Below are 26704 nucleotides of genomic sequence, written 5' to 3'. Positions count from 1 at the left end.
CAAGTGTTGTCACTGTACCTTGATACATGTGACACTATAAGCCAATTTACCAATTTCTTTATACTTCATACAAACGTTTGTACTTTATTGTCGCCAAACAATTGATACTAGAGCGTACAATCATCACAGCGATATCTGATTCTGCACTTCCCGCTCCCTGGAGTGAAAATCAATAGTAAATATTAAAATTTTAAGTTATAAATCATAAATAGAAAATAGAAAAGGGAAAGTAAGGTAGTGCAAAAAAAAAACCGAGAGGCAGGTCCGGATAGTTGGAGGGTACGGCCCAGATCCGGGTCAGGATCTTAAGTACTAACTTAAGTAGCTTGCTTGATTTGCTTTATCTGAATGTCTTAAATTAATTTCTAGCACGTTAAGGTATCTTATAGCTGTAGAGCTATACAGATCAGAAATCAGGCCCTTCAGCCCAACTCATCTATGCCGACCAGGTTGTCTAACTGCACCAGTTCTATTTGCCTGCACTTGGTCCATATCCTTCTAAACATTTATTTATTTAGAGATACAACACAGTAAAAGGCCCTTCCAGCCTAATGAGCCCATGGTGCCCAGTTACACCCATGTGACCTACTAACTTACTAAACCGTACATCTTTGGAACGTGCAGTCACGGGGAGAACTCTTTACAGAGAGTGGCGGGAATTGAACCCGGGTCGCTCGTGCTGTAAACCAGTGTGCTAACCACTACACTACTGTGCCAGCCATTTAATTTTACTTCAATTGATGCCAATCATCAATTGAAATAAATAAATTTTAATTCTTTAATTCCATTAGAACCATTTATAAATGGGTCAGTCTAAATGCCATCAGGATATAAGCCTGATCACCTCTTTGTCTCACTGATCAACTCTCAGGGGCTGAGGGAGTTGAACAGCCAGCCTGCTGTACCCACAAGCAGTGCAGACAGCTGGGGACTGAGTCTGGGCGGTGGGCCAATTCCAGAGTTTTGTTCCATCATCCTTCTTCCTACCCTTCGCATCTCCTGAGTCTGTGTCATCTCTTTGCTGGTCAGTGGGGGGATATCGCTGCAGGAGGAGATGAAGACAATAAACATGCATTCACTGGGGATAGGTTTTGTTGTTTTAATTGCCCTGGTTGCAAGGGACGTATGCTTTCCCTTTGCACTTTCCGCTTCTCGCAGCTTAACTGGAAAGGTCAGGGATACGATGTACTGAATAGCTAAGCACTAGTAAACTGCCATCAGTAACAACCCAGGATACCAATCTGTCATTACACGCTCCATTAAAATTACAAATACAACCTTATTGCTGGGGCTGTATCCACTTTAAAGTACTTTAGTGGCTGTAAAGTGAGTGAACGAGAGTATAAGAGCTCCTCACTCTCTCTACGGGATGACGTATGTCATTTCTTAAGCAAATGGGAATAAATTGAAACCTTCACACTCTCCTTAGCTTTTACTCATCCACAACGTGCTTCCGACCTCTGGTTGGACATACTGCTGCTGGTTTGATGGCCTCATTTTTGACCAGGCTTGAACTATTCCTATTCACATTGGGGTATTTCCACGTATTCACCATGAAGTATAATCATGCAGCCTCTGCAATGACTGCCCTGCCTCGTGTTCGGATTCACGGAGAATCGCTCCCCTGGAGAGTTGATATGTAAGAGATGTCAGCTTGGCAACAAGGTGGCTGCACTTGAAGAGGAGGCAGCTGACCTGCGGTGCTGTAGAGAATTGGCAGGTGGTGCCTACCCCAAGAGAGCCACAGGCTGAGACTCCAGACGAGAAAGGAAAGGACAGGTGGGTGACCGTGGGAAGGAAGTGTAGAGTAAGAGGTGCACACTGTCTGGGGCATCGACTCCGGAGTTGAAAGTGTCCAACCATTTTGAACATCTAGCGATTCTGACGACAACTTTGAAACCTCTGAGGTAGTAGGTAGGTCAGAGGAGTCCCACAGGACCCCCTTAATCCTAAACCTAAACCCCATTAAACGGAAAGAGTGATAGTAGAGTACTCTGTTATCAGGGGGGTTAAGAATCAGGACTGTACTGACAAGGAGTCTCGTACGATCTGCTGCCTACAGGAGCACAAGTAGGAGACCTCCCTGGTCGAGTAGATAAACCCTTGCCCAGAGCTGGGATGGATCCAGTAGTCATTGTCCACATCAGAACAAATGGTATAGGTAAGGGCAGGCTGTCAGTCCTGCAAGACAAATTTAAAGAGTTAGGTGGGAAGCTGAGGGACAGAACTGACAAGGTGGTCTTCTCGGAAGTTCTGCCTGTGCCACGCGCCGGTCCAGGTAAGACGGAGGAGATTCAAAGACTTAACACGCGGCTCAGATCATGGTGGATGTCAGAGGGGCATAGGTTTATGGGACATTGGGCACCTTTTGGGGCATGTGGAACCTGCACCGCCAGGACAGGCTGCATTTGAACCGGAGGGGCACGAATGTACAGGGCAGGCGTATGCTTCAGTTAGTTGAAACTAGGAAATGGGGAAGGGGAAGAGAACATGCCAGGCTCAACTGTTTAAACACTTTAGCGGAGAATAACATATTAGGACATAAACTGATTAAAGGTTTCAAAAATATTAAAATGTGCTGGAATAGGATGAAGAACATCAGTGATAAACTAAAGATGGCCTGTATAAATGCAAGAAGTATTAAGAATAAAATAAATGAGCTGAAATTAAATGCGAGGGCGTGTAAGTATGATATAATAGCAATTAACAGAAACCTGGCTGACCTCAAAGGATGGTGATGAATATAGTATGAAAGGATATTCTTTAATTAGGAAAGATAGGCAAGATCGTCAAGGTGGAGGAGTACCCATATACATAAGAGAGAAATTAAACATGAGGCTGCTTATCGAGACTTAGTGAAGATATCTGGGTGAGAATTGAAAGTGATATAGATAAAGGAGTAACATTGGGGGTAAGTTATAGACCCCCGAATGCTGATAGTGATTTTAAGAAGCAGCTCTATCAGAATATTAGGAAAGTACGTCTCAGTGCATGACTGAAACACCATGACCCTGGGGGCTGACACTAAATGCATAATGGATCAGAGACATGGACCCTGTGGGGGTTGACCCTCACTGACTGTGGGGAGTTGAATAGCTTAACCCATCAGTAATAACAGGAGTTGGGCTCTCTGATCTTTCTCTATAGATTCCCCACATTGATTTCACAATCTATGGCCTCATTTTCAAGGATTGGTTCCTTAAGGTTGTTATAGTCGGGGGTGGTAATGGGGACAAGCTCCCGCTACCTATGAAATGCCCCAAATAGTGTGCGCCTCAAAGAGCCCTTGACAACCAAGTCCAGCTCCCGGCCTTCACGTGTGGCTTAGTTACTAAGCCAGCGGATCCATTTCTACTGACAGGAAAAGGGGCAAAGGCGGGTTCCTGGCAACTTAAATCCAGTCTATTTGGGCAGATGGGGCTTGTCAGTCATGGTCGTTAGCTCATTGAGGAGGAGGAAAAACGCTGATCTCAAGCCTCGGCTGCCTTGCGGCTATACCCACTCATGGGGAAGGCTTTGGGAGCAAGCCCCCAGGGAAAAATCTGGAGCTCGAGTCCCTAGGGAAGACCTACGTTGAGTTCAATGCTGACTGGCAACTCCTGCGACGCTGCTGGTGCCAAACTGTATTGGTCTCTGCCGTTCCTTTGGGGTGATCAGATAGATAAAGAAAGAGAGCCTACTACATAGGCAACAGCTTTCTCTCAATATTGCGCAGCCAAGACACAACATTCATGGTCAATATTGACCAATGGAGGCCTCACACTTTCAAGGACTCTACAACTCATTTTCTCGGTATTATTTATTTATTTGCTCACTTTGTCTTTCTTTTGCACATTGCTTGTTTATCAGTCTTTGTAGTCTTTCATTGATTTTATTGTATTTCTTTGTTTTACTGTGAATGCCTGCAAGAAAATGAATCAAGGTAATATATGTACATACAGTAGGTGTACTTTGGTTATAAATTTACTTTGCACTTTGAACTTTTGAACCCAGGGAGCTGGACACGCAGACCTCTGACTGAAACTTGAGCCCATTACAGAAACTTGGCTTTAGCAAACTCATCAGCTTAATGTTCTGGGGCACAGTTGCTACAAGTCTAAGAGAGCTGGAGGCCAGAGAGAACTGCGGTATTTAAAAGTACAAAGTTCTAAGTAAATTTTCTTATCAAAGTACATTTATGTCACCACATACGACCCTCGGTTTCTTTTCCCTGTGGGCATACTCAGCAAATCTAGAGAATAGTAACTATTACATGTAAGACCAAGTAGATCGTAAAAGACAAAAAACTCTGCGGAGAACATCGTAACAGTACCTGGGGAAGATATTCCTGCAGGGAGTGGCCAGTGAGACTCTGTGGGTAGAATTTAGGAATAAGAAGGAGGTGATGACTGTGGTTTTATTTTACTATAGTCCCCACCCCAACAGTCAACAGGAATTAGAGCACCGAAAACGTAGGGAGATCGCAGATGGTTGTAGGAGTAATATATTGGAGGTAGTAGGTGATTTTTAACTTCCCTACTGACTAGTAACGACACAGTGCTAAGTGATTACATGGGTCAGGATTGTTAACAGTTCAGGGTCATTTTATCAAGCAATTTGTAGATGTCTCTTCCGGGAGAGGGCAACGCCTGACCTCCTTGTGGGAAGTGATGCTTGGCAAGTGGTTTAAGTATCAAATGGGTATCAAAGGAGTATCAGTTTTAAGACCAGTGAACATAATTCTGTTAGTTGTGGGAAAAGATAGCACCCATCCAGATTTCAAAGTCCTAAACTGGGGCAAAGCCAGATTTGATGGTGTGAATCAGGAAGTTACAAAGGCTGAGTGGGAGAGGCTGCTCAGAGTTCAAGGGTCACCTGGAAAGTTAAGGAAGAGGCTTTTAAAAGTGAGATAAGGAGAGATCAGGGCCACCATGTTTCAGTTAGAATGAAAGACAAGGCTGGCAGGATTAGAGAACCCCTGGGTGACGAGGGACATCGAGGCTAAGATCAGGAAAAAGGAAGCAAAGAAACACATACAAAATGCTGGAGGAACTCAGCAGGTCAGGCAGCACCTATAGAGAGGAATAGATACTCGACGTTTTGGGCTGAGACCTTTCTTCAGGATAGGAAGCATATTGCAAGCACAGGCAGCAGAGCTCAAGGAGTATAAGGGTTTAGAGGTACACTTAAGAAGGCAATAAGGAGGGCAAAAAGGGAACATGAAACACTCTTGGCAGATAAGGTCAATGAGAATTCTAAGAAATTTTGTAAGTATATTGCGTGCAAAAGAGAATAGGAGAGACTAGGTCCCCTTAAGGTCAACGTGTGGAGCTATGGGAGATGGCTAAGGTTTTTCATAAACATTTCATCTCTAAAGTGGAGAAGGTCAAAGAAGCCAAGAGGTTCAGGGAAGAGATCAGTGATATCCTGAAACATTTCATATGTGAAAGAAGGCTTGAGGCACTTAAATTGTTTATCTCTCAACTCACAAAAATGTGAGTTTGTTAAACATTGTTTTGGTGGGCTGGCAATGTTCGTATCCTTTGGCTGCAAACCTTCATTCATTCAGGATGGAATGACCTGCTATTCTCTTTGGTTTGCTCCTTCATTTCAATATTAGAGGCATGTCGCATAAATGTTGCTATTTATCCTTTCCATGTTTGAAGATTATTTCACTCTACAAGCAAATCTCCATGGCTAAGTTGACCAAGATGATGTTTCAAAAGGTCCTCTGTTAATTTTGCCTTATTCTCACAGTTCCTAAAGCACACTATGCCTTAAACTGTTCCCCAGCCCATGTCCTTGTACCTTCTAAGGCCTTTGTCAGTTGTGCTGTGGAACTGCCCATGAAATGCTTGTGGGATTGAGAGTCTTTTGTGTATCTTCCAATGTATAGGCCAAGTCCAACACTTTCCCCTGCTGGCAAGATGGAACATTAATAGCTGAGACCATGCCTTTCCATTCTGTGAGAAATATGTCAACTCTTAGGTTTCTCAAGTTGATAATGGCCACACATTCAGTAATGTGATGGATTGATTTATAAGCCTGAGTGGCCAATAATTATACTCAGTGGCTTCTTTACTATGCACATCTGTACACTGCTTGTTAAAGCAAGTATTTAATCAGCCAATCATGTGGCAGCAGAACAATGCATAAAAGCATGCAGACATGGTCAAGAGGTTTAGTCGCCCAACAGAAAAGTGAAAAGTGAAAAGGGAAAGAAAAGTGATCTAAGTGACTTTGATCATGGGATGATCATTGGTGCCAGATGGGATGGTTCGAGTAGCTCAGGAACATCTGATCTCCAGGGATTCTCAGTGCACGATAGTCTCGAGTATACAGAGAATGGTGCGAAAAGCAAAAAGAAAACCTCCAGTGAGTGGCAGTTCAGTGCCTTGTTAATGAGAGTTCAGAGGAGAATGGCCAAACTAGTTCAAGCTGACAGAACGACGATAGTAACTCAAGTAACCACACATTACTACAGTGGTGTGCAGAACAGCAACTCTGAAGCATGTTGAACTTTGAAGTGGATGGGCTACAGCAGCAGAAGACCATTAAACTACACTCAGCATATATACCCACTGAGAGTATTTATCAGTCAACATTAGAGAAACCGATGATTAGCACATTCAGACAATGCTGTTCGTGGGACCTTGAGCTGGCTGTGAGCAATTTTACTGCCATAAGCTCCTGTGTTACAACAGCACCAACTCTTCAGTCGTACCCTGACGACAGCATTGTACCCCAGAACACCTTCTGTTATGGAAGGTACAACAAAGATGCAAGTCACTTTCTGCTTCTCAGTAATATGAAGAAAAATATTTAGCACAAATCCCTTTTTTTTACATTTAAAATCTTTATTAGTATTCACAGAAGGATCCTTCGTAAGTGCCTCATCCAAATGCTTAAAGGCAGACTGCTGCATTATTGGCTATGTTTATGTGACAGAGGCAAAACAGATTGATTTTGGAACCAAGTCAAGGTCAGGGATCTCAGTGTACAAGAAATGTCTCAAAGTCTCAATAGCTGTGGGTATGAGTAATCGCAGCAGTCAATACTCCAATCTGTTTACTAAGTGGAGTGTGTTCCAAGTTAGTTTACAATTGAACCTGTCAACATCAGAAAATCTGATTCTGTGTGATTTTTTAGTCTTGCGCATAATCAAGGCCAAAATGTAAACATGACCAGAAGACTAAAACCTGGAAATACACTACTCTGACTGTTAAGCTTATGTATGTGGTAAAATAATGGATACACCTGGAAATACTAACAAATGTTTTAGCAAGATTAAAAATATATGAGAACTGCATTAAACCATGTCACATCCAAGTGTTTCATTCCATTCTCTTTTTACGCTAACAGAACAAGAAGTAGATGGAATAAGGAAATGGAGACAATCTATTATTGCAAATTTAAATTATTGCTGCATCAAAGACTTTTGCTAAGTAGAATTGATTCTTTTCCCGTACAATTTTTACATAGTAATGCACTCTAAGTTATTAGTTGCTGTTCTTGAAGAATTGTTCGCAAAATTATTTTTCCTGCAATAGTCTTATCTAAGCCACATTACATACGTGCAGCTGAACTCAACAGTGCTGCCAAAGTCAACTATTTTATTTCTCTTCCCATGGCTAACCATTGAAATTGATAATTTTGCCTGATTTATAGCTTACTGACTGGAAACTGTGCACTATTTAAGCTTCTGGAGGTGGTTCTGACTTTAGATAATAGAGGAATAGCCTCGTCTTATATGGCTCCCATGAATTTCATTTCCACTCCACTGACTTCAGTCAGGAGAGATATGTCGTGGACAGCAAAATCCATTTCACCCAGCTTACACTATTGCCTAAGTTAATATATAACCCCTAACTAATCAGGAATGAAATAACATAACCATAAATAGTCCAACTGAGGCAGGATTCAACCTGCATCTAAAATAATTATAGAAGAGAAAAAATATTCATGTTTGACTAAGTTAGCTAAAAAGTTACTTTAAATCTTTATTCAAATTGTTGTTTAATTTCAGAATGTGTTAAATATTTTTTGGCCTTCACAAAATAACATAGCTGCAGGTTGAAAGGATATACGGAAGGGCAATGGCATTTTGGAAAAATTGCAATATCTTTCAAACTAAAAGGATTAAAAGCATGAAAGAATTATTATCTTAGTTGCTTTTCCCTTGCATCCACTTTTCTTGATGTACTTTACGTGCCTCCATATTTGCTTTTGTGCCATCTCCTTGCTGTATTATGAGGGGTATAGACAGGGTAAATACACAAGCAGCGTTTTTCCACTGAGGTTGGGTTGGACTACAAGCAGAGGTCATGGGTTAAGGGTGAAAGCTGAAAGGTTTAAGGAGGACATGAGGGAAAATTCACTCAGAGAGTCGTGAGAGTGTGGAACGAGCTGCCAGCACAAGTGGTGCATGCGAGCTCGATTTCAACAATTAAGCAAAGTTTGGATAGGTAGGGGTAGGCAGAGCTGTGGTCTCAGTGTAGATCGATGGGAGTAGGCAGTTTAAATGGCTTCCACATGGACTAGTGGGCCAAAGGTCTGTTTCTGTGCTGTACTTTTCTGACTCTGTGACTCAGGCTTTTCTGACTCAGGCATTCACCACTGACCTCAGCAATTTCAAAAGGCAGAGAGGATAACACACATTAGTTCATTTTCCCCACTTCTTCTGTGAGGTGATGAGCATCTACTACTGGCAACCCTAGATAATGGAAAATGATTCAGGACCATGCCAGGTTTCTGAAGTGGAGCGTTGACCAAAATAGTCTTAACAGCTAGAGAGTTCAGAACGAATACCTGTTTTGGGGTGTGAAGCTGTTCCTTTGCTGTGGCGATTGCAGTGACGACACGATTGCTGCCAGCACTCAGCTGGAAGGAAAGCGAAAGCCCCGCTACAACTTGAATTCCAAGATCCGTGACGGTCACCTTCTCCTCGATGACCGTGATTGTTCTTTCAGCCAGGATAGAATCAGAAAGGGGCGACAGCACCTTCCAGAGAAAAAGATTTCAAAATTAAAACATTCACGCTCACAGTCTATTGTACCTAACCAGACCTGCCAAAGCTCAAACACAAGATCAAATTCACGACTGATGTTACTCTGTTGAGAACATTTATTTCGCTATTTTTACACAATTTTTAACAATTGTATTTACAAACACACTTGTGATGTTTACCAGCCTGTCAAAGACAAGCTGAAGGTTGACACTGTGTTGCTGTATTATGTGTCTACAGAATAAAGAACTTCAGTTCCAGTGGACAATGTAGGCGATTCACCCCAGGACTGGAAATTACATTGGTGAGATGGTCACATGTGCTCAGTATCGGGCTGAAGCCATCCTGTGAATAAAACGTTCTACCATTAAACCCGAGCTGAGTTTGTCTTCATTAAGAACAAACATAACAGACACCAGAGAATTCTTTCAACTTACGAGGCCTACAGGTGATGCGTAACACTAAAATATCCCAACTTGTACAGCCAGGTACTCCATTCACAGAAAAATTGGACTCTTACCTCTGCGTAAGGCATGGGCACTCATGCAAGGAGTTGAATAATCAGAAATGGTTTAAAATTGTACCAAATACTAAGTGTTCACCTCTTTAAGAACTCATGACCAACTGTTCTGTATACACAGCTGAGAGAGGATGAATGTGTTTTGTAAGTTCTCTGTTTTAATAATGGACTTTCTCAGTTTAACTTACCAGCTATTCTTCTATGCCTACTTATTCCCAATTGATTGGACATAATCCTGAATTGACAAATAGTACTAGCGCTCAAAAAGTTTCCCTTTTTTAGGTGCAGAAATCAGAACAGTGTTAAGCTTTGACACAGAAACAAGTCCAGAAGTGTTCCAAGCCAGGTTGCTGTTTTTTAATTATTTTTTATTTAGGGATACAGCAGAGTAAAAGTCCTTTCAGCCCTTTGAGCCGCAGCACCACCCAGCAACACCAGATGACCCCGCTCCCCTCGATTTAACCCTAACCCACCCACAGAAAAATTTGCAAAGTCCAATTAGACTACTAACCGGTACGTCTTTGGACTGTGAGTGGAAGCTGGAGCACCCGGATAAACCCCCACATTCCACAGGAGTGACGCACAGACTCCTTACAGATTATGTCAGAATTGAACTCTGACCTCTGTTACGTACCCTGTAACTGGGTTGCCAAATCAGCAGAAACGGACCACTTAGTTGGAGTCTGGATTACTGGAACTAAGAAAGTTTTATTAAAGAAATAAGTAACACAGTACTCTAATCATAAGGATATAAATGCAACAGGTTAGCAATGATAAAACACACATGTACACAGAACTAGGATAATAGGAATCAATCAAGCTCTATCGCAGTCTAGGAGTAAAATGATCAGTCTCAAGTGACGCAGAGTTCAGTTCAGCTGAGTACAGTTCGCAGTAATCGCTGTTGTGCCATTGGAGAGCGAGAGAAAGCGAATATGCAAATTCTGATTCAAACAGACCTTTGATGTTCCTGGCAGTTAGCTTTCGGGCGAGCCCTTTTACTGTCTTCGGAGGTCACCGAATCTGACCCCTCCGTTCCGGATACGATCGTTCTTCCGCAGTGAACCCAGCACCCAGGCAAGGGCGGACACACACACCAGGTTCCCGCCGATCGTACCTTTTCACCCTGTGCGTCTATGGTCGGTCCCACGACCAGAACTCCAAACTCCCAGCAACTTGTGGGGGCACACCGCTTTTCCAGGGTCTCGTTATCTCGTGGTGTCTGTCTTGCCTTAGCGAACCTGTTCCTTTTATCCCCCTGCTGAGGTATCGCCTGTCCAACAAACTTCAAACAGTTCAGGTTCAAAGCAACCAGTCTGTCATTACTCGGAACTGTGTCTCTTTTCGTTAATCTTGCTCCTCTCTCATTAACATTTTGAATGCTTCTCCCTTTAGTCTCTCTTATCTCTCTCATCAGCATCAATCTTCTGATAACTTGGTTTTTTGTCACACCTCCGACACCCTGAGCTGTAAAAGCATCAGGTTACCATGACGCCTGCATCTGCGTGACAGATTAATAACCACTTAGGATGTCAACGTCAGGGAGGACAGCACCACAATACCAAAAAAATAACTGGAAAGGGCATTAAACAATCTTGAATCCTTGGGCAGGGTTCATTGAATAATGCTCCTTCATTTGATCAGTGCATGATTAAAACATGCCCCATCTCCCATTCCTTCAAAGCACATTTGGATGCCATGACACTCTGCACTAACTAGTAAAGATAACAGTTGGTAAACTGACACCCCACTGGAATGGATAAGGAACTCCTGCAGTGGACAAGGAATGCACAACAAACAAGATTCACATTTCTGTTAAAACTCCGTTAAGTCTAGAAATTGCTTAGCATCTGAACAGGTTTGCCTTGAGGAATTAGAGCTGATAATTTTTATGGCGCATGCTCCGGGAACCTGTTTTTGTTCATTCCATCACCATGAGCGATGTGGAGGAATCCAGGGAAGTCGCCGTTCCTGTTGTGGTGATCGGCAGGATGACGTGTTGCTTGGACGGGGGAAGGGTTATGGAAGTCAGGGCCCTGAGGGTCAGGCTGCAGTTTATGGTGGGGAGAGGACAGGGTTAGTGTTTCACCGGATGATGGGGAGGATTGGCTCTGATTGTCAGGCGAAAGAGGCAGATAGCACCCATCGAAGACACATTCCGGAAGGAATATGGAGCAACAATCGAGATCCTGGAGGAGCTCAAGGCATCAGACAGCATCTGTGGAAGGAGATGGCCAGTCAACCTTTTGGTGGAGACCCTTCATCTTGACTGAGAGCTGGAGAGGGGATAGTCCATATAAAGAGACAAACGAAAGGGGGCGGGCAAGAGCTGGCAAGCAACAAGTGGATTCAGGTGATGAGGGATGATAGACTGGTGGCAGCTTAGTTAGGGGACCCAAAGAGGAGGTTCCTGTAGGCAACTCTGGGACAGGGATTGTTATTCTATCATCTGTAATATTTTCTGCATATCAATAGAATCAGAATCTGGTTTACTATCAATGACATATGTATCTTATGATATTTGTTGTTTTTCTGGCAGCAGAATAGTACAAGATATAAAACGTACTGCAAGTTACAATAAAATATCCAATAAATAAATAGGAGAAAGCGAAATAGTGAGATAATGTTTATGGACTATTCAGAAATCTGATGGCGGAGGGGAAGAATCTGTTCTTAAAAGAGTTGAGTGTGCATCTTTAGGTTTCTGTACCTCCTGCCTGATAGTAGTAGTGAGAAGGGGGCATGTCCTGGACTGTGAGAATCCTTAATGATTGTCCCTGTTCCATCTCCTGGTCCTTTCCCATCATTTTATATACAATCTTTTCTAATAATAGACATTCATCAACACTTCTGTGTAAGAATCTCTATGGCTCCTGTAGAAGTGACATGAGTTCCCAGGGACAGCGACATCTGAGTTGAACTTTTCTGATTCTGAATGCGTTGCATTTGCTGCTGAGAGACAGCAGCAGAATTTACAGTCAGGGAAAAAATCTGCAAGAAGATAGATGGAAACAGGAAAGACAAAAAAAAAACGGAAGAGGAATGGGGTCAAAGTGCTAGAGCACACCTCCAAGCCAAAACAGGCAGATAAGCTGCATATTGTTAGGAAAGTGTATTGGCAGTTACCAGATACTGGAAATCATCACCACCAAAGACTTAGATATTAGATTACCCATACCTTCCCATAAATTGTTACTGAAACTGTAGCCTAAAATGCCTGCCTTATCTTAACATGGAAGGAGACCACTTCGTTCACTGGTACATGCTGGCCCCCAGGAGAACAACCCCATCAGTCTCATTCTCCCTTTCCTTATTTTTCCTGCACATTCTCTCTCACACAAGCCTGTTATCTACTTTTTCGTCTTTTTGCCATTAACCTACACAAACTGATCATTTAGTCACCAGTTAGGCAACCAGCAAATCCTTGGGATATGAGAGGAAACGTGAACATCGAAGGAAAACACAGGACCATGGAGGGAATGTGCAGACCCCACATACGCAGCACCCAAGTTCAACATTGAACCAGAGTCTCCGGAGCTGAGAGGCAGCAACAACATTGGCAACTTCACCATGCAGTTAAATGAAAGCACCATCGGTGAAACCCAGCTCCTCTGCAGGAACCATTGGTGCAGATCTTCCCAAGCCAATTAGCAAATTGACCCGAATTTCAACTTTTAAAGCATCATTCTTGCAATAGAACCTACAGCTTATTGTTAACAACTCAAATACCTTTCTTTCAATGTACTACCACACAATTATCTGCAAACTCCTCTCAAACACTGGAGAAAACAATTGTCTATGCCCAGAGTCTATTTTCCCCATAACATTCATTTCAAAATTACAAGAATATTAAAATAGTACAAAATATACTGAATTTGTTTACAATGGATATTGGCTTTTAATAATTATTAATTAATCTGATTAAGGCTTGCAAGTTTTCTACAGATTCTTTCTTGTTTCCCAGATTGTTGTTGGGTACTTCTGATGTTTTTACCAATGTGGCACAACAGTCTGTCACTTTTCAGCAGGATTAATGGCACTGAAAATACTTGAGAGTGTGCTCGCTGCGGAGTTTTCCAATGGCATGATGCTTGTTGAGATGGTTGTCCTGGATTATGCCAAGGTATCTCCTCCAGGTTGTGAAAGCTCCAACAATGTTTGGCATGTAAATTCTACTAGGAAACAAGATTGTGTTAGATGCAACCATTGGGAGCATTCTTTGTGCCACATTGGAGAGTCCTGCAAACTGTTAGAAGCAGCAGAATCCTATCACTGCATATGCTTACATTCGCAATACTTTTTGTAACTGTGCTTAACTCAAGTCCCAAACATCAAGCACAAAGGTCCTTTGCGCTCGAGGCTGAAATTGGACAAATTCTGGATTTGAATTATTTTTCTTTATAATGCTGAAGAACTAATGGTGCAGATCACCTGTTCCATTAAATATTGCTGTCAACCTTTTCCCACGGCGTGTTGATGGTATTCGAGATGCAGTCCTCCGCTGGGAGCTAGTGATCTCCTAATGGGTTCCTGAAACTTTGTGCTTGAATCCCTTTGATATTTCCAAATATTCAGTGCTTTCCCCTTTATAAGGCTGAACGTGCAATAAGATAAAGTTTTTAAAACCCTCCTGCATAAATAACAAAACACAACTCTTCCAGAAGCCAATGTCTCACATTCAGTTTGGATGGGACATTCGTGACTGCATGTTTAAGTAGATAGGCCTTTCAGTTTGAGAAGCAGAAAAGATTTAATTGATATATTGAACTCCATGAGGTGGCAGTGCGGAAGATGTCTCTCCAGAGTTTAACTGATGCCATTGGAGAGCTATAGTAGTCCTCATATATTTTCTGTCCCTAGAAATGCCTTGTTTTATTCCAGTGGCATTTTCTTGGTTTGAACAACAGCTAGATCTCTAGTTCTTTAAGGAATGGTCATTACCCTCCGCACTGCCTTATCGTCAAAACATATTCTCCTCCACCTTTAAAATCTTCTTGAAAGCACGTCTTTGATCATGCTTTTCCAATTTGCTGCCTTTCCACGGGGATTTAAGCCATTATTTCTTAGTCTAGAATTAGTGTTGATCTTCCAGTGTAGAGGCTGGCATGTGATGTGCTTCCTGAAACTTTGTTGTTCTGCTCACAGCTCATGCAGTCCAGCTGTGTTCCAGATAACCTGGCCTGGTCATGATCAACAGTCCTTCAAGGGCTGAAAGAAAAATGGTAATCTGATTCCTGTGCTTCCAGCCTCCATGGCAGGACTGGAAACCAGTGGAGGTCTTGGGCTGGTTCACTGTTGCTTGCTTCACCCGCTTGACCAAAGTTCAGATCTGCTACAGTCTGAGCCCCAATACTCGGTGTCATCTGGGTCCACCATTCCAGCCCACAGACTGCTCCTGTTGAGTTGTCAAGGCAGTAGACCAGTGGTGCTCAACATCACCGAGATCAGATCCTCCGTAAAGCTTGTCGAACCCCACTTTGTACATGCTGGGAACAAAGACATGGATGATTTCCACTGAAAGGCAGTGTCCATTATTAAGGACCTCCAACACCCAGGGCATGCCCTTTTCTCACAGTTACCATCTGGTAGGAGATATGGAAGCCTGACGGTACACACTCAGCGATTCAGGAACAGCTTCTTCCCCTCTGCCATCCGATTCCTAAATGGACATTGAAGCTTTGGACATTACCTCACTTTTTTAATATACAGTATTTCTGTTTTTGCACATTATTAAAAATCTATTCAATATATGTAATTGATTTACTTGTTTATTTATTATTATGTTTTATCTTATTTTTTATTATTGTTATTTTTTCTCTCGCTGCTAGATTATGTATTGCATTGAACCGCTGCTGCTAAGTTAACAAATTTCACATCACATGCCGGTGATAATAAACCTGATTCTGATTCTGATCTTAATTTTATGCCTTACTTTGTCTGTGCTATGAGACAATGTATGCACTTGAGTAGATACTGACACACTCCAGCAACACCAACCTTCAGCTTTCAACCAGGCACGGAGAGGGAACTTTATATGCAGGGTACAGTCATCCTTCGTAGAGGGAGAAATTAAATACCTCTTTCATTCAAGGTGCCTCACCTTAAATTGCTGTACGCATTCCTGAATAGCTGGAAGCCAGCTTTGAATTCTGCTTGGAAAGGGTTCTTTTATGGCTCTAAATATTAATTGCCCATATATTCTATTGTTATACAAATATTATCAATCATTATTACCTACCCATCACTTTCACAGAGTGAGTACTTATGTTAGTCTATCATGTTTGCTGTTGTGTGCTGGGGCAGCAGGCTGAGGGTAGCAGACACCAACAGAATCAACAAACTCATTCGTAAGGCCAGTGATGTTGTGGGGATGGAACTGGACTCTCTGATGGTGGTGTCTGAAAAGAGGATGTTGTCCAAGTTGCATGCCATCTTGGACAATGTCTCCCATCCACTACATAATGTACTGGGTGGGCACAGGAGTACATTCAGCCTGAGACTCATTCCACCAAGATGCAACACAGAGCATCACAGGAAGTCATTCCTGCCTGTGGCCATCAAACTTTACAACTCCTCCCTTGGAGGGTCAGACACCCTGAGCCAATAGGCTGGTCCTGGACTTATTTCCTGGCATAATTTACATATTACTATTTAACTATTTATGGTTTTATTACTATTTATTATTTATGGTGCAACTGTAATGAAAACCAATTTCCCCCAGGATCAATAAAGTATAACTATGACTATGACTAGTCTCAGGTGAAGGATTCAAAGATTGGCTTTATTTGTCACATGTACATCGAAACATGTAGTGAAATGTGTTCTTTGCATTAATGACCAATACAATCCGAGGCTGGGCGGGGGGGCCGCCCGCCAAGTGTCACCGTGCTTCTGGCACCAACATAGCGCGTCCACAATTTACTAACCCTAATCTGTACGTCTTCGGAAAGTGAGAGGGAACTGCAGTGCCTGAAGGAAACAGACGCGGTGACGGGGAAAACACAAATTCCTTACAGGCCGTAGCAGGAACTGAACCCGTGCCACTGGCACTAAAAACATTACTTTAACTCTCCCATGCTACCTGTTAGCTGCTATTGTTTAATTTATGTCCAGATGCTTTTTGTCTGTACTGCCTGGCTGGGTTATGGTTCAGCTCAAGAGGGAGGCTTTGTCTTGTTTCTATTGTGGCCAAGGAAGTTTCTCATTCTCTGAACAATTAACTTATGTCATGATCATTTCCAGAGTGCTCAAGCCATCCAGTATCCGGTGCAGAATCACGCCGTTGCTACCTTTATAGTCCTAAGCTGCAGGTATAAATGGAGAAAGTGATGGAAAGATCTAAAGGACACAGCCTTTGATTTTTCATTCGCTTGAAAGAACAAAGTTGACACGGTCTTTACAGTGTCGGAGCAGAACATTTATCAACCTCTGGAATGCAAGACCTAAATCATGTGAGATTCATTCTAATGGAGCATCATCCTTCTCATTTCACTCCCAGGTTAACAGTCCATTGTTCTGCCTTGGCATGGATGAGGCAATACAATTACTTCCCACTCAAATGGGAATGAAGAAAAAGCTTGCTCAGTAACTGGGGTTGGATTACACAGGTACAGCAGACCCTGATGGAGCTGTAGTTATAGCGCCCTGTCGGCCTTGGGAGGTGAAAGAATTAAGCCCAATTTATACTTCTGCGTCAAATGTACACTGTAGGTACCGTGTACCCTACGCCATAGGGTGACGTGCACCTCCCCAGAAAAGTAACTCACGCGTCACGGCAACGCAGACTGCAACAACTGTGATTGGTCCACTTCGTAGCATTGCATTTCCTCCTACGCATTTCTGGTTGCTTTTCTGCGCCAAGTTTGTACACTGATGCGAAATAAATGGTTGGAGACGATGAACCAAATCGTCAAATCTACCTGCCGACATTCGAAAGCATTTGAAATGCATTTCCTCGTCCATGTCTCTCACGAAGAAACTCAACACAGAGGCATAGAAACCCCACCGCCAACTAGCGTTTTGGCGGTGAATTGCAGAGCGACGCAGACACAACAACGCATGCTCACTACGGCGTAGGGCTACGCAGTAGTATAAATCAGGCTTAACTCCACATTTTCTCTGGTGGTGACCAAATGCTAAAACCAGGTGTAAAGCATTGGGAAAAGTTCCGTTTCACTGTGGCAAGCATGTGTGAAGAAAAAAGTTAAAATGACTTTGAAGCCTTTCTCACAAACACTCATGTGACGAGTAACCTGGTAATAAATAACTGTTTAGAAACTCGTTTGCTGTCAGTAATATCAAACACACCATAGAGCACAGCCAATTAACTTAAAAGGAATGAATTTCAGAGGCACACTAAAGAGGGACGGGGGTTAGGGATAAACTTCCAGGCATCCCTTTCTCAGCTCCAGAGAATTAGTATTTTGGGCAGACCATAGATGATTAATTATGCATAGCTCACAATATCTTACTTTTCTTCGATGTACCATCTTTCTTGTAAAAGCATGAATAACGAATAACAATTTAATTACATTTCCATCATAAACGCACAGTAGGCAAATGAGTCAGAGGACATTTAATTACTGAATATAAGATAAGTGGGATGCTTATTGTTCATAGATACATTATTTATCAGGAGCCTTTGTTCTCCATTTTTAAAACATTTTCCAGCGTCAATGTGACCTGGTCTGTAACAGTTGCAATGTATACTTTGCAACTGTCACTAATAGTTCAAGTAAGATTCCTTAAGGATCATTGTTGAGACATTGAGAGAATAATGCCTCTGGCCTTGGCATTTATTCTCAGTCCCTCAGGCATAGACGCTGTGCATTTCATGCAGTGCACAGACTGACTTTAAACTATTTCCCTTGCAGAACGGATCCATTAATATCAAACTAGTAATTAAAAGTCTCACTTTGAAATGTCAGGTTTCTTTGGTGTAGTATATTGAACATTTTTTTTTGTGAGGGTCTGACCAATACGGCTGACAGTCTGTGACAACATGAGCATGGTCCCAAATTCCCTCTAGGTCTGGAAAGAGACAGGGTAATATTGCGTGGAAATCTCATTCAATGTCAACTGTTTTTATCTTTAAGGACAGAAGAGCTCTTGTGACCAGTGACTCTCAATGCCATCAGATGCATGTCATAAATCATCTTTAACACTGCACTACAGGGTAGCTCTCGGATAAACTCTCAGACTTGATGATTCAACTTGACGTCGATAACTTATTAGCTTTTCTGACCAGCATATACAACAGCCCTGAGAACAATATGTTTATATTACTCATCTCTGACAGGACTGAGATTAGAGTCACAGAGAAATACTGTGCAGAAAGAGCCCCTTCAGTCCATCTAGTGTGCACTATCACCAGTCACCCATTCATCCTGGAGACAAGAGACTGCAGATGGTGGAACCAGGAGTAAGGTACCGTACAATCTGCTGGAGGAGCAGCTTCTTCCCCTCCGCCATCAGATTTCTGAACAATGAAAACTACCTCAATATTCTTGCACTACTTATTTAATCTATATTTTATATCTACCTCTTTTATGTCGGAGTAGTGCTGCCAGGATAATCACGGACACGACCCACCCAGCCAACACACTTTTCGTCCCTCTTCCCTCCGGGAGAAGGCTCAGGAGCTTGAAGACTCTTACGACCAGATTTGGCAACAGCTTCTTTCCAACTGTGATAAGACTGCTGAACGGATCCTGACCCGGATCTGGGCTGTAACCTCCAAATATCCGGACCTGCCTCTCGGTTTTTTTGCACTACCTTACTTTCCATTTTTCTATTTTCCATTTATGATCTATAATTTAAATTTTTAAAATTTACTATCAATTTGTAATCTAGGGAGTGGGAAGCGCAGAATCAAATATTGCTGTGATGATTGTATGTTCTAGTATCAAGTGTTTGGCGACAATAAAGTATAAAGTAAAATGTGTAGCACATTTATGTATTGCACAGTACTGCTGCTGGAAATGAACAAATTTCATGGTATGGAGTATGTTAGTGATATTAATCCAGATTCTGATTCGGAACCCAGCAGGTTGAGCAAGCACCTGTGGGTGGGGGAGGAAATGTGGACGTTTCAGGTCGAAACCCTGCCCCTGCACTATGAGTGGAGAGAGGGAAAACTCAGTATAAAGAGGAGCGAGGGAGTGAGAAGACAGGACTGGAGGTGATTGGTGGACTGAGGAGGGGTGAAAGAGAACAGGCAGATCAAGCCAGGGAGGGGAGGGGAGGGGATGGTGCGAGCCAAAGGTAGGGGGTTGATAGTTGGAAGCAATTTAACAAAAAGAGGCAATGGAACCAGATGTAGGGAGAGGAGGGTGAAGGTGGAGATATCTGGGAGGCTGTTAAATTACTTATGCTAATCCTATATTAAATTCATTTTTTTACTCTCCCCACATTCTCAACTCTCTCCAGATTTTCCCACACACCTATACACTCTGGCCAGTTAACTCCACCCATCTTTGGGGGATGGGGGGAAACTGAGAAACAGAAAAATCAAGGTCTATTGGCGCTACTACATCTCTACACTTGTCACTTGTGTAAAAGGAACCATCAACACCTCCAAATCCATAATTAAATTTGCGGACGATACCACAGTGGTTGGCCTGATCTCGGACGAGGATGAAACAGCCTACAGCTTTGAGGTGGATCATCTGACGGAGTGGTGTAAGGACAACGACCTGGTCCTTCACACTTCTGACACAAAAGAGATGATCATTGACTTCAGGAGATCAAAGGACAGAGTACACACCACCCTCCATATACATGGAGAGGTAGTGGAAAGTGTGGAAAACCTAAAGTTCCTTGGAGTTATGTTGTCAAAACAGCTGACATGGACCACCAACACCTGTCTGCTTGTAAAAAAGGCACAACACAGACTCTTCTTCCTCAGAAAGCTGAAACAGGCCAAGCTCCCACAAAAGCTGTTGCTTATCTTCTACAGAAGCACAATTGAAACTATCCTGGGGGGGGGGCGTCACGTGATGACGTCGGATTGAGACATGTAAATCCAGCTCTCCCGTAAAAAATCAGCAAAGCACCGTTTAAACAAAGTAAAGTTAATAAATACTTTCCGAAAACTACTTATAAACTTCGTAAGACTACACTACGATATGCCTCGTAAACCGCAACAGAAGAAGTCTGTTGTTGTGAAGTCGCCGCGAGATGGGAAGACACAGTGCTGCTGCCACAAAACCAAAAATCATATCATGTAAGACAGTGATAATAACTCTGATCTATTCTATTCTGTTTACAAATCAACAACCTGACAAGTTGTAGCCTTGTGAATCAGAACGGTGCAGGTTCAATCCGCACACGGTGGCCACTCTATTAGACACACCTGTACACCTGTTTGTTAATGCAAATATCTAATCAGCCAATCATGTGGCAGCAATTCAATGCCTAGAGGCATGCAGACATGGTCATGAGGTTCAGTTGTAGTTCAGACCAAACATCAGAATGGGGAAGAAATGTGATCCAAGTGATTTTGACTGTGGTATGATTGTTGGTGCCTGACAGGGCGGTTTGAGTATCTCAGAAATTGCTGATTTCCTGGGATTCTCACGCACAACAATCTCGAGAGTTTACAGAGAATGGTATGGTATAAAAATTCTTTGGGTGAAAATGCCTTGTTAGTGAGAGAGCTCAGAGGAGAATGGCCAGTCTGGTTGCAGCTGACAGGAAGGTCACAGTAACTCAAATAATATTGATGTGCAGAAGAACATCTCTGGACACACAGCACATTGAACCTTGAAGTGGATGGGCTACAACAGCAGGAGGCTACACAGGGTTTCGCTCCTGCACCTAATTAAGTGTATGTTACCTGAGTAACTAAACAGTTGTAAACAATTCTTCACTGATCACTAAACCAACACCAGAGAAAGATAAAAGACATTGACAATCCAGGTTGGAGAACCCTGTGTATTCACCTTTCAGCAAGACTGTAACATTATATTTAACTTATGGATAGATATAAAAATTTGGAATTCTTCGGCTGTCCATCGATTTTCGATGATGAGTGAGGCCTGGGCGAGGTTGTATGGAAGACCGGCAGTTGCCCATGCTGCAAGTCTCCCCTCTCCACGCCACCAATGTTGTCCAAGGGAAGGGCACTAGGACCCATACAGCTTGGCATCGGTGTCGCCACAGAGCAATGTGTGATTAAGTGCCTTGCTCAAGAATACAACAAGCTGCCTCAGCCAAGGCTCGAACTAGCGACCTTCAGATCACCAGACCGACACCTTAACCACTTGGCCACGCGCCAACACCAATTTGGATTATTTATTTATTGAAACAGTGCAGAATAGGCCCTTCCAGCTCTTTGAGTCACGCTGCCTAGTAATCTCCATCTGAACACTAGCCTAATCACGGGACAATTTACAAGGACCAATTAACCTGCCAACTGGTAGGTGAATCTAAAATAGGAGCTTTGCTTCATGAGCACTGCATACACTGCTCACCAACTTCACACATCCCTACGTGGTGGGTGTAGTGGTTAGCACAACGCTTTACAGTACCAGCAAACTGGCTTCATTTTCTGTTCCTGCCTGAAAGGAGGTTGTACCTTCTTGCCCTGACTGCAAGGGTTTCGTCCGGGTGCTCCGGCTTCCTCCCACAGTCCGAAGGTGTACCGGTTGGTAGGTTAATTAGTCATTGTAAAATTGTCCCATGATTAGGCTCGCGTTAAATTGAAGGATTGCTGGGCTGCATGGCTCATAGGAATAGAAGGGCCTATTCCACGCTGTCTCAATAATTAAATAACTTACATCCTTCCTCTAGCAAAAGGGATGGAAGATGACTTCATGTTTTCTCATTGTAATAATGTTGCTAAAGTTCCTACTCGGACATGACTGATACTGCAATTAATTTCCAGTAATATTCTCTTTTTTTCAATGTGCACTGACACACAGAAAAGATTAGTCGTAGTCTGACCATTTGAGCAGTACACATGATCCATCTAGATCTTTATTCCCTTATCTGAGTTCATGCAAATGATGCTCTTTTCTCTTCTTCAATTGATTACTTGTGTTGGCCGTGGTCTTGGCTTTGCTTTCAAGCAGTCTGCAGAAAAGTGGTGGAAACAGCCCAGTCATCAAGCGTTCATTATCCTGCCATCCAGGCCATTCTCTTCTCTCGGTACTATCATCAGGTAGGAGTTACAGGTGCCATAGGCCTGATCCCCACAGGTACAGAAACAGTTACTACCCAAGTGGCTGAGCTAAAGGTGGCACCAGAGAGAGCTCATCTGTGAAATCGTTTAAACTCTTCTCTCTCTAATGCCTCTTCTTTCCTTTTCAAGGTGGTTGGGGGTCCTGTCGGAGTCTGTGATCTACAGCTCCACTTAAACTGCGGTGCTTCATGGCGATGGGTTTCCGCTCTCGAAACTCGCCGAGTGGCCTGGTGTTTTCGATACCTCCAGGAGCGGCCTAGGAGATGCGCACCCCTGCAGCCCCAGTGACGACCCGAGTCCTCGTTGGTGTCACCAACTGAAGCGTCGCGGGAGATCGGAACACCGCGACAGCAGTGTACGCTGCTGTCGAAATAAGAGACGGTGCAGACCGTAACATCGAAACAGCGAGCTGTTAGTCTCCCTCTCACTGTGGCAGGAGCGATACCTCCCTCTCCCCTCCTTCATGAGACAGAGAGAGCCTGCGGCATGTCAAAGTGTTTGGATGAACAGTGCTTTTTTTGATGGACTCTAGATCATGGTCTGTTTGGGGAGTTTGCTATTGCTTGGTGGGGGGGTGATAATTTTGCTGAGGCAGGTGGGGAGAGGAGGAGGGTTGATGTTTTGCTTCTGTTTGTGTGTGGGAGGGAGGCTTTGGCATTCTAATGTTTTTTTTGTCATTCGTTCTTTGGGTTTTTTTAATTCTGTTTCGTGGATGTCTGTGAAGAGTGAGAATTTCAGGTTGTATATTGTATACATTCTCTGCTATTAGATGGAACAACCAAACCACTGAACTATTACCCCACAACTGTCAGGCTTCTGAACTGGCATGGATAGCTTCACTCATCTCAACTCTGAAATGATGCCACAACCTACAGACTCACTTTCAAGGAGTTTGTAACTAAAAGACTAGGACCTGACAGGAGATAAAATGGCTGAAATAATAGGAAATTGCAGCTGATTCCCCAAAGTTGATTTGGCTGAATGTTATACAATCTTTTTGTCATTCAGGCAAGTTGCTATTTAAATAAAAATGAAAAAGAAAGTGCATTTGAGAATAAAATATTTATTCAGTTTCTGTAATCAAACTAAACCTTTTCCAGTTGCGGTGTCAATCAGCAATGATCTTATTATTGTTCTCTGCAAGTTGTTACTTTTAAAGGACTCAAACCACTCAGGAGCCAGTCAGTCAGGCCTCATCATAAAGTGGAATATTCTGAATACAATTCTGCTGTATTCAGTGACAGACCGAACTTTCTAAAAGGGATTTTTTTTCTCGAAAACAAACTCGCACGTATTAGAGGAAGCGAACATTAAAGGGGGGCAGTCAGTATCAATGCCAGGCTTCACCACGTGCTACGATTATCACATCGACTTGATAGGTCTGCACATACCTGAAGCGTGGCCATTCCGAGTTCCTGCCCGCTGAGGATTCTCCCGCCCTCTAGCTTCGCGACCCGCGGGTTGTCCATTTTCAGAAAGTCGGTCACCAGGTCCGTGATGTCGGCCTGCCAGTCATTCCCTAACATGTAGGCCAGCGGCCCACCAGGATCCAGTGTTTCGGCTACGAACTGTGTAAGGACCCTCACCATGGCCCGCTGGTACTGAAGAGTACATCCTTTCCCTTTCTTCTCATCATCATCCTCATCATCGCTGTCCCGGGTTGGCCTAGCAAAAAAAAAGCATCAACAGTCTTTTCCTCATTTGAGTAGCACAATGCACAACTGTGTAAATATTAAATAAGCGAAGCAGTATATATAGAACAGGGAAGGTGGGGTTCGGGTGGAGTGGGGTTAGTGGATTTCAGCTTATTTGCAATAATTGAAAGGAAATACATATAAAAATCACATTCTAACAATGTATTCTACAAACTTCGATTAAATATGAGGTGACAACAGTGAGGACAGTTGAATATCTGACTGCATTCCCAGGTGTACTGTGTGATACAGCATCAAAGAATTCTTGACAATGTTACTGTGAGCAGCCACAGCTGCAAATTCAGAAGAATTCCTCTTCGTTGACTATTGTTTAACATCAGCACAACACGAAGTAAACAGAAAAGTAATAATAACTGTAATTGCAGTTTTCGAACACAGAACAGTACAGCTCAGGAACAGGCCATTCAGCCCACAGTGCTGTACTGTACTAGCTAAAAAGCAAACCAAAAACACCCAGACACTAATCCCACCTACCTACACCATGTTCCCATCCCTCCATCTTCCTTACATCCATGTGCCTATCCAAACTTTTCCTAAAAGCCTCTAATGTATTTGTCTCTACCACCGTACCAGGCAGCTCATTCTGGGCATCCACCATTCTCTGAGTAAAAAGCTTACCCCCCACATCCCCCTTGAACCTACCCCCGCTCACCTTCCATGCATGCCCACTGGTATTAGACATTTCAGCCATGGGAAACAAATGCTCTCTATCTATGCCTCTCATAATCTTATAAACCTCTGTCAGATCTCCCCTCAGCTCCTGCCATTCCAGAGATACCAACCCGAGTTTATCCATCCTCTCATTATAGCACGTACCCTCTAAACCAGGCAGCACCCTCTCCAAAGCCTCAGTATCTTTCTAACAGTGGGGTGACCAGAACTGTATGCAATACTCTAGATGTGGCCTAACCAGGGTTTTAGGGCAAACATGTTGAGAGAGAGAGAGAGATAGAGAGAGAGAGAGAGAGAGAGAGAGAGAGGGAGGGAGGAGAGAGAGAGAGAATATAGAGGATGCAGAAGATACAGAAATTACCTAACTGCTGGTTTAACTTTCTTCTGTTATTGAATTTGGTTCGCATAGAACCTACAGGCTTGGTAGACTGTGTTGACTCCACTTACTCTTCTGTCTGATCTCCAAAGTGCCGAGCATGTCCAGCAGGTTTCGGTTAAACCTCTCGGGCTGAGAATCACCCTGCGGGTGATAGGGGATGGTCCTGGATTTCTCAACCCCAAGCATACCCAGTAATTCATGGATAAGCCTGCTCTCGAAGTCCCGTCCCTGATCACTATGGATCCGCCGGGGAAGGCCACAATGAACAAAGTACTTCTCCCATAACACTTTCGCCACTGTAGTTGCTTTCTGGTCCTTAGTAGGAAAGGCCTGCACATACCTAGTGTAGTGATCTGTGAGGACCAAGACATTGGCGGTGTTGCTGGTGCCTGGCTCAACAGACAGGAAATCCATACACACCAGGTCCATGGGTCCCACACTCTGCAAGTGGGATAACGGAGCCGCCTGCGCAGGCAAGGTCTCCCTCCTGACGCAACGGCTACAGGTCTTACAGTATTCTTCCACCTCCCCCCTCATCCGGGGCCAGTAAAACCGGTCCTTGAGTAATCCATAGGTCTTTTCTACCCCTAAGTGCCTGGAATCATCATGTAGAGCCTGGAGCACAGTCTTCCGATACTTCTCAGGCATGACCAGCTGCCAGCGCCGGGGGTGGTCCGGGGGCGACGTGACCCGGTACAGGACGTGGTTCTTCAGCTTCAACCGGGGCCACTCCTTCAGTAGTAGGGGAACGGAGGCATGCTTCGCCTTCTCCACCTGCCCCATATCACCCTGGCTAACCACGTACCAGATAGTGCCAATGCTCGGGTCATCACGCTGAGCCGCCCCCACTTCCTGGGGGCTCAACTCCGGCAGCTGCCTGGTCCTCAGAGCAGGCAAATTACAGTAAACAGTGGGTAGCGCATCACCGTCAACCCCCAATTGATCCACTGCCCGATCCGGTCCCATCGGGGCTCCTGCTTCCCCGTCGCTCCCAATTTGACACATGGCCTTTACTCCCGGGGCAGGGACACTCTTCCACTCCTCGGCCGTGCCAGACTCGTCGTGCGCCCGACGAGATAGAGCATCTGCATCGATGTTCCGACTCCCCAGTAAGGTAAACTCTGATGTGTCATTAAAACACCAGTTAGCTACCACTCCACTAAAGCACCTCCCCACACAGCAGTATCTTTCCCCTTTTCTACTAGTTACTAGTTACTCAACCGGGCTTCACGATCTCCTCCAGTTCAACCAG

The 26704-nt window shown here is 43.6% G+C and overlaps 1 protein-coding gene across 3 annotated transcripts in view; it reads right to left on the bottom strand.

Moving 5' to 3' along the window:
• Positions 1–26704, bottom strand: part of LOC134338456 (transmembrane protein 132C-like) — a 1064025-nt gene that overhangs the window by 32505 nt on the left and 1004816 nt on the right. For all 3 annotated transcript variants that reach the window (XM_063034272.1, XM_063034274.1, XM_063034273.1), the window contains 2 exons: positions 24078–24351; positions 8788–8979 (listed from right to left, as the gene is read on the bottom strand). In XM_063034272.1, the coding sequence (XP_062890342.1) occupies positions 8788–8979; positions 24078–24351 (466 nt within the window). The remainder of the gene's footprint in view (positions 1–8787; positions 8980–24077; positions 24352–26704) is intronic.

Source organism: Mobula hypostoma, chromosome 27 (genome assembly GCF_963921235.1).
Source record: "Mobula hypostoma chromosome 27, sMobHyp1.1, whole genome shotgun sequence".
Taxonomy (NCBI): domain Eukaryota; kingdom Metazoa; phylum Chordata; class Chondrichthyes; order Myliobatiformes; family Myliobatidae; genus Mobula; species Mobula hypostoma.
The sequence above is the reverse complement of the archived record's forward strand: the minus strand, read 5'-3'. Positions and strand labels throughout refer to the sequence as shown.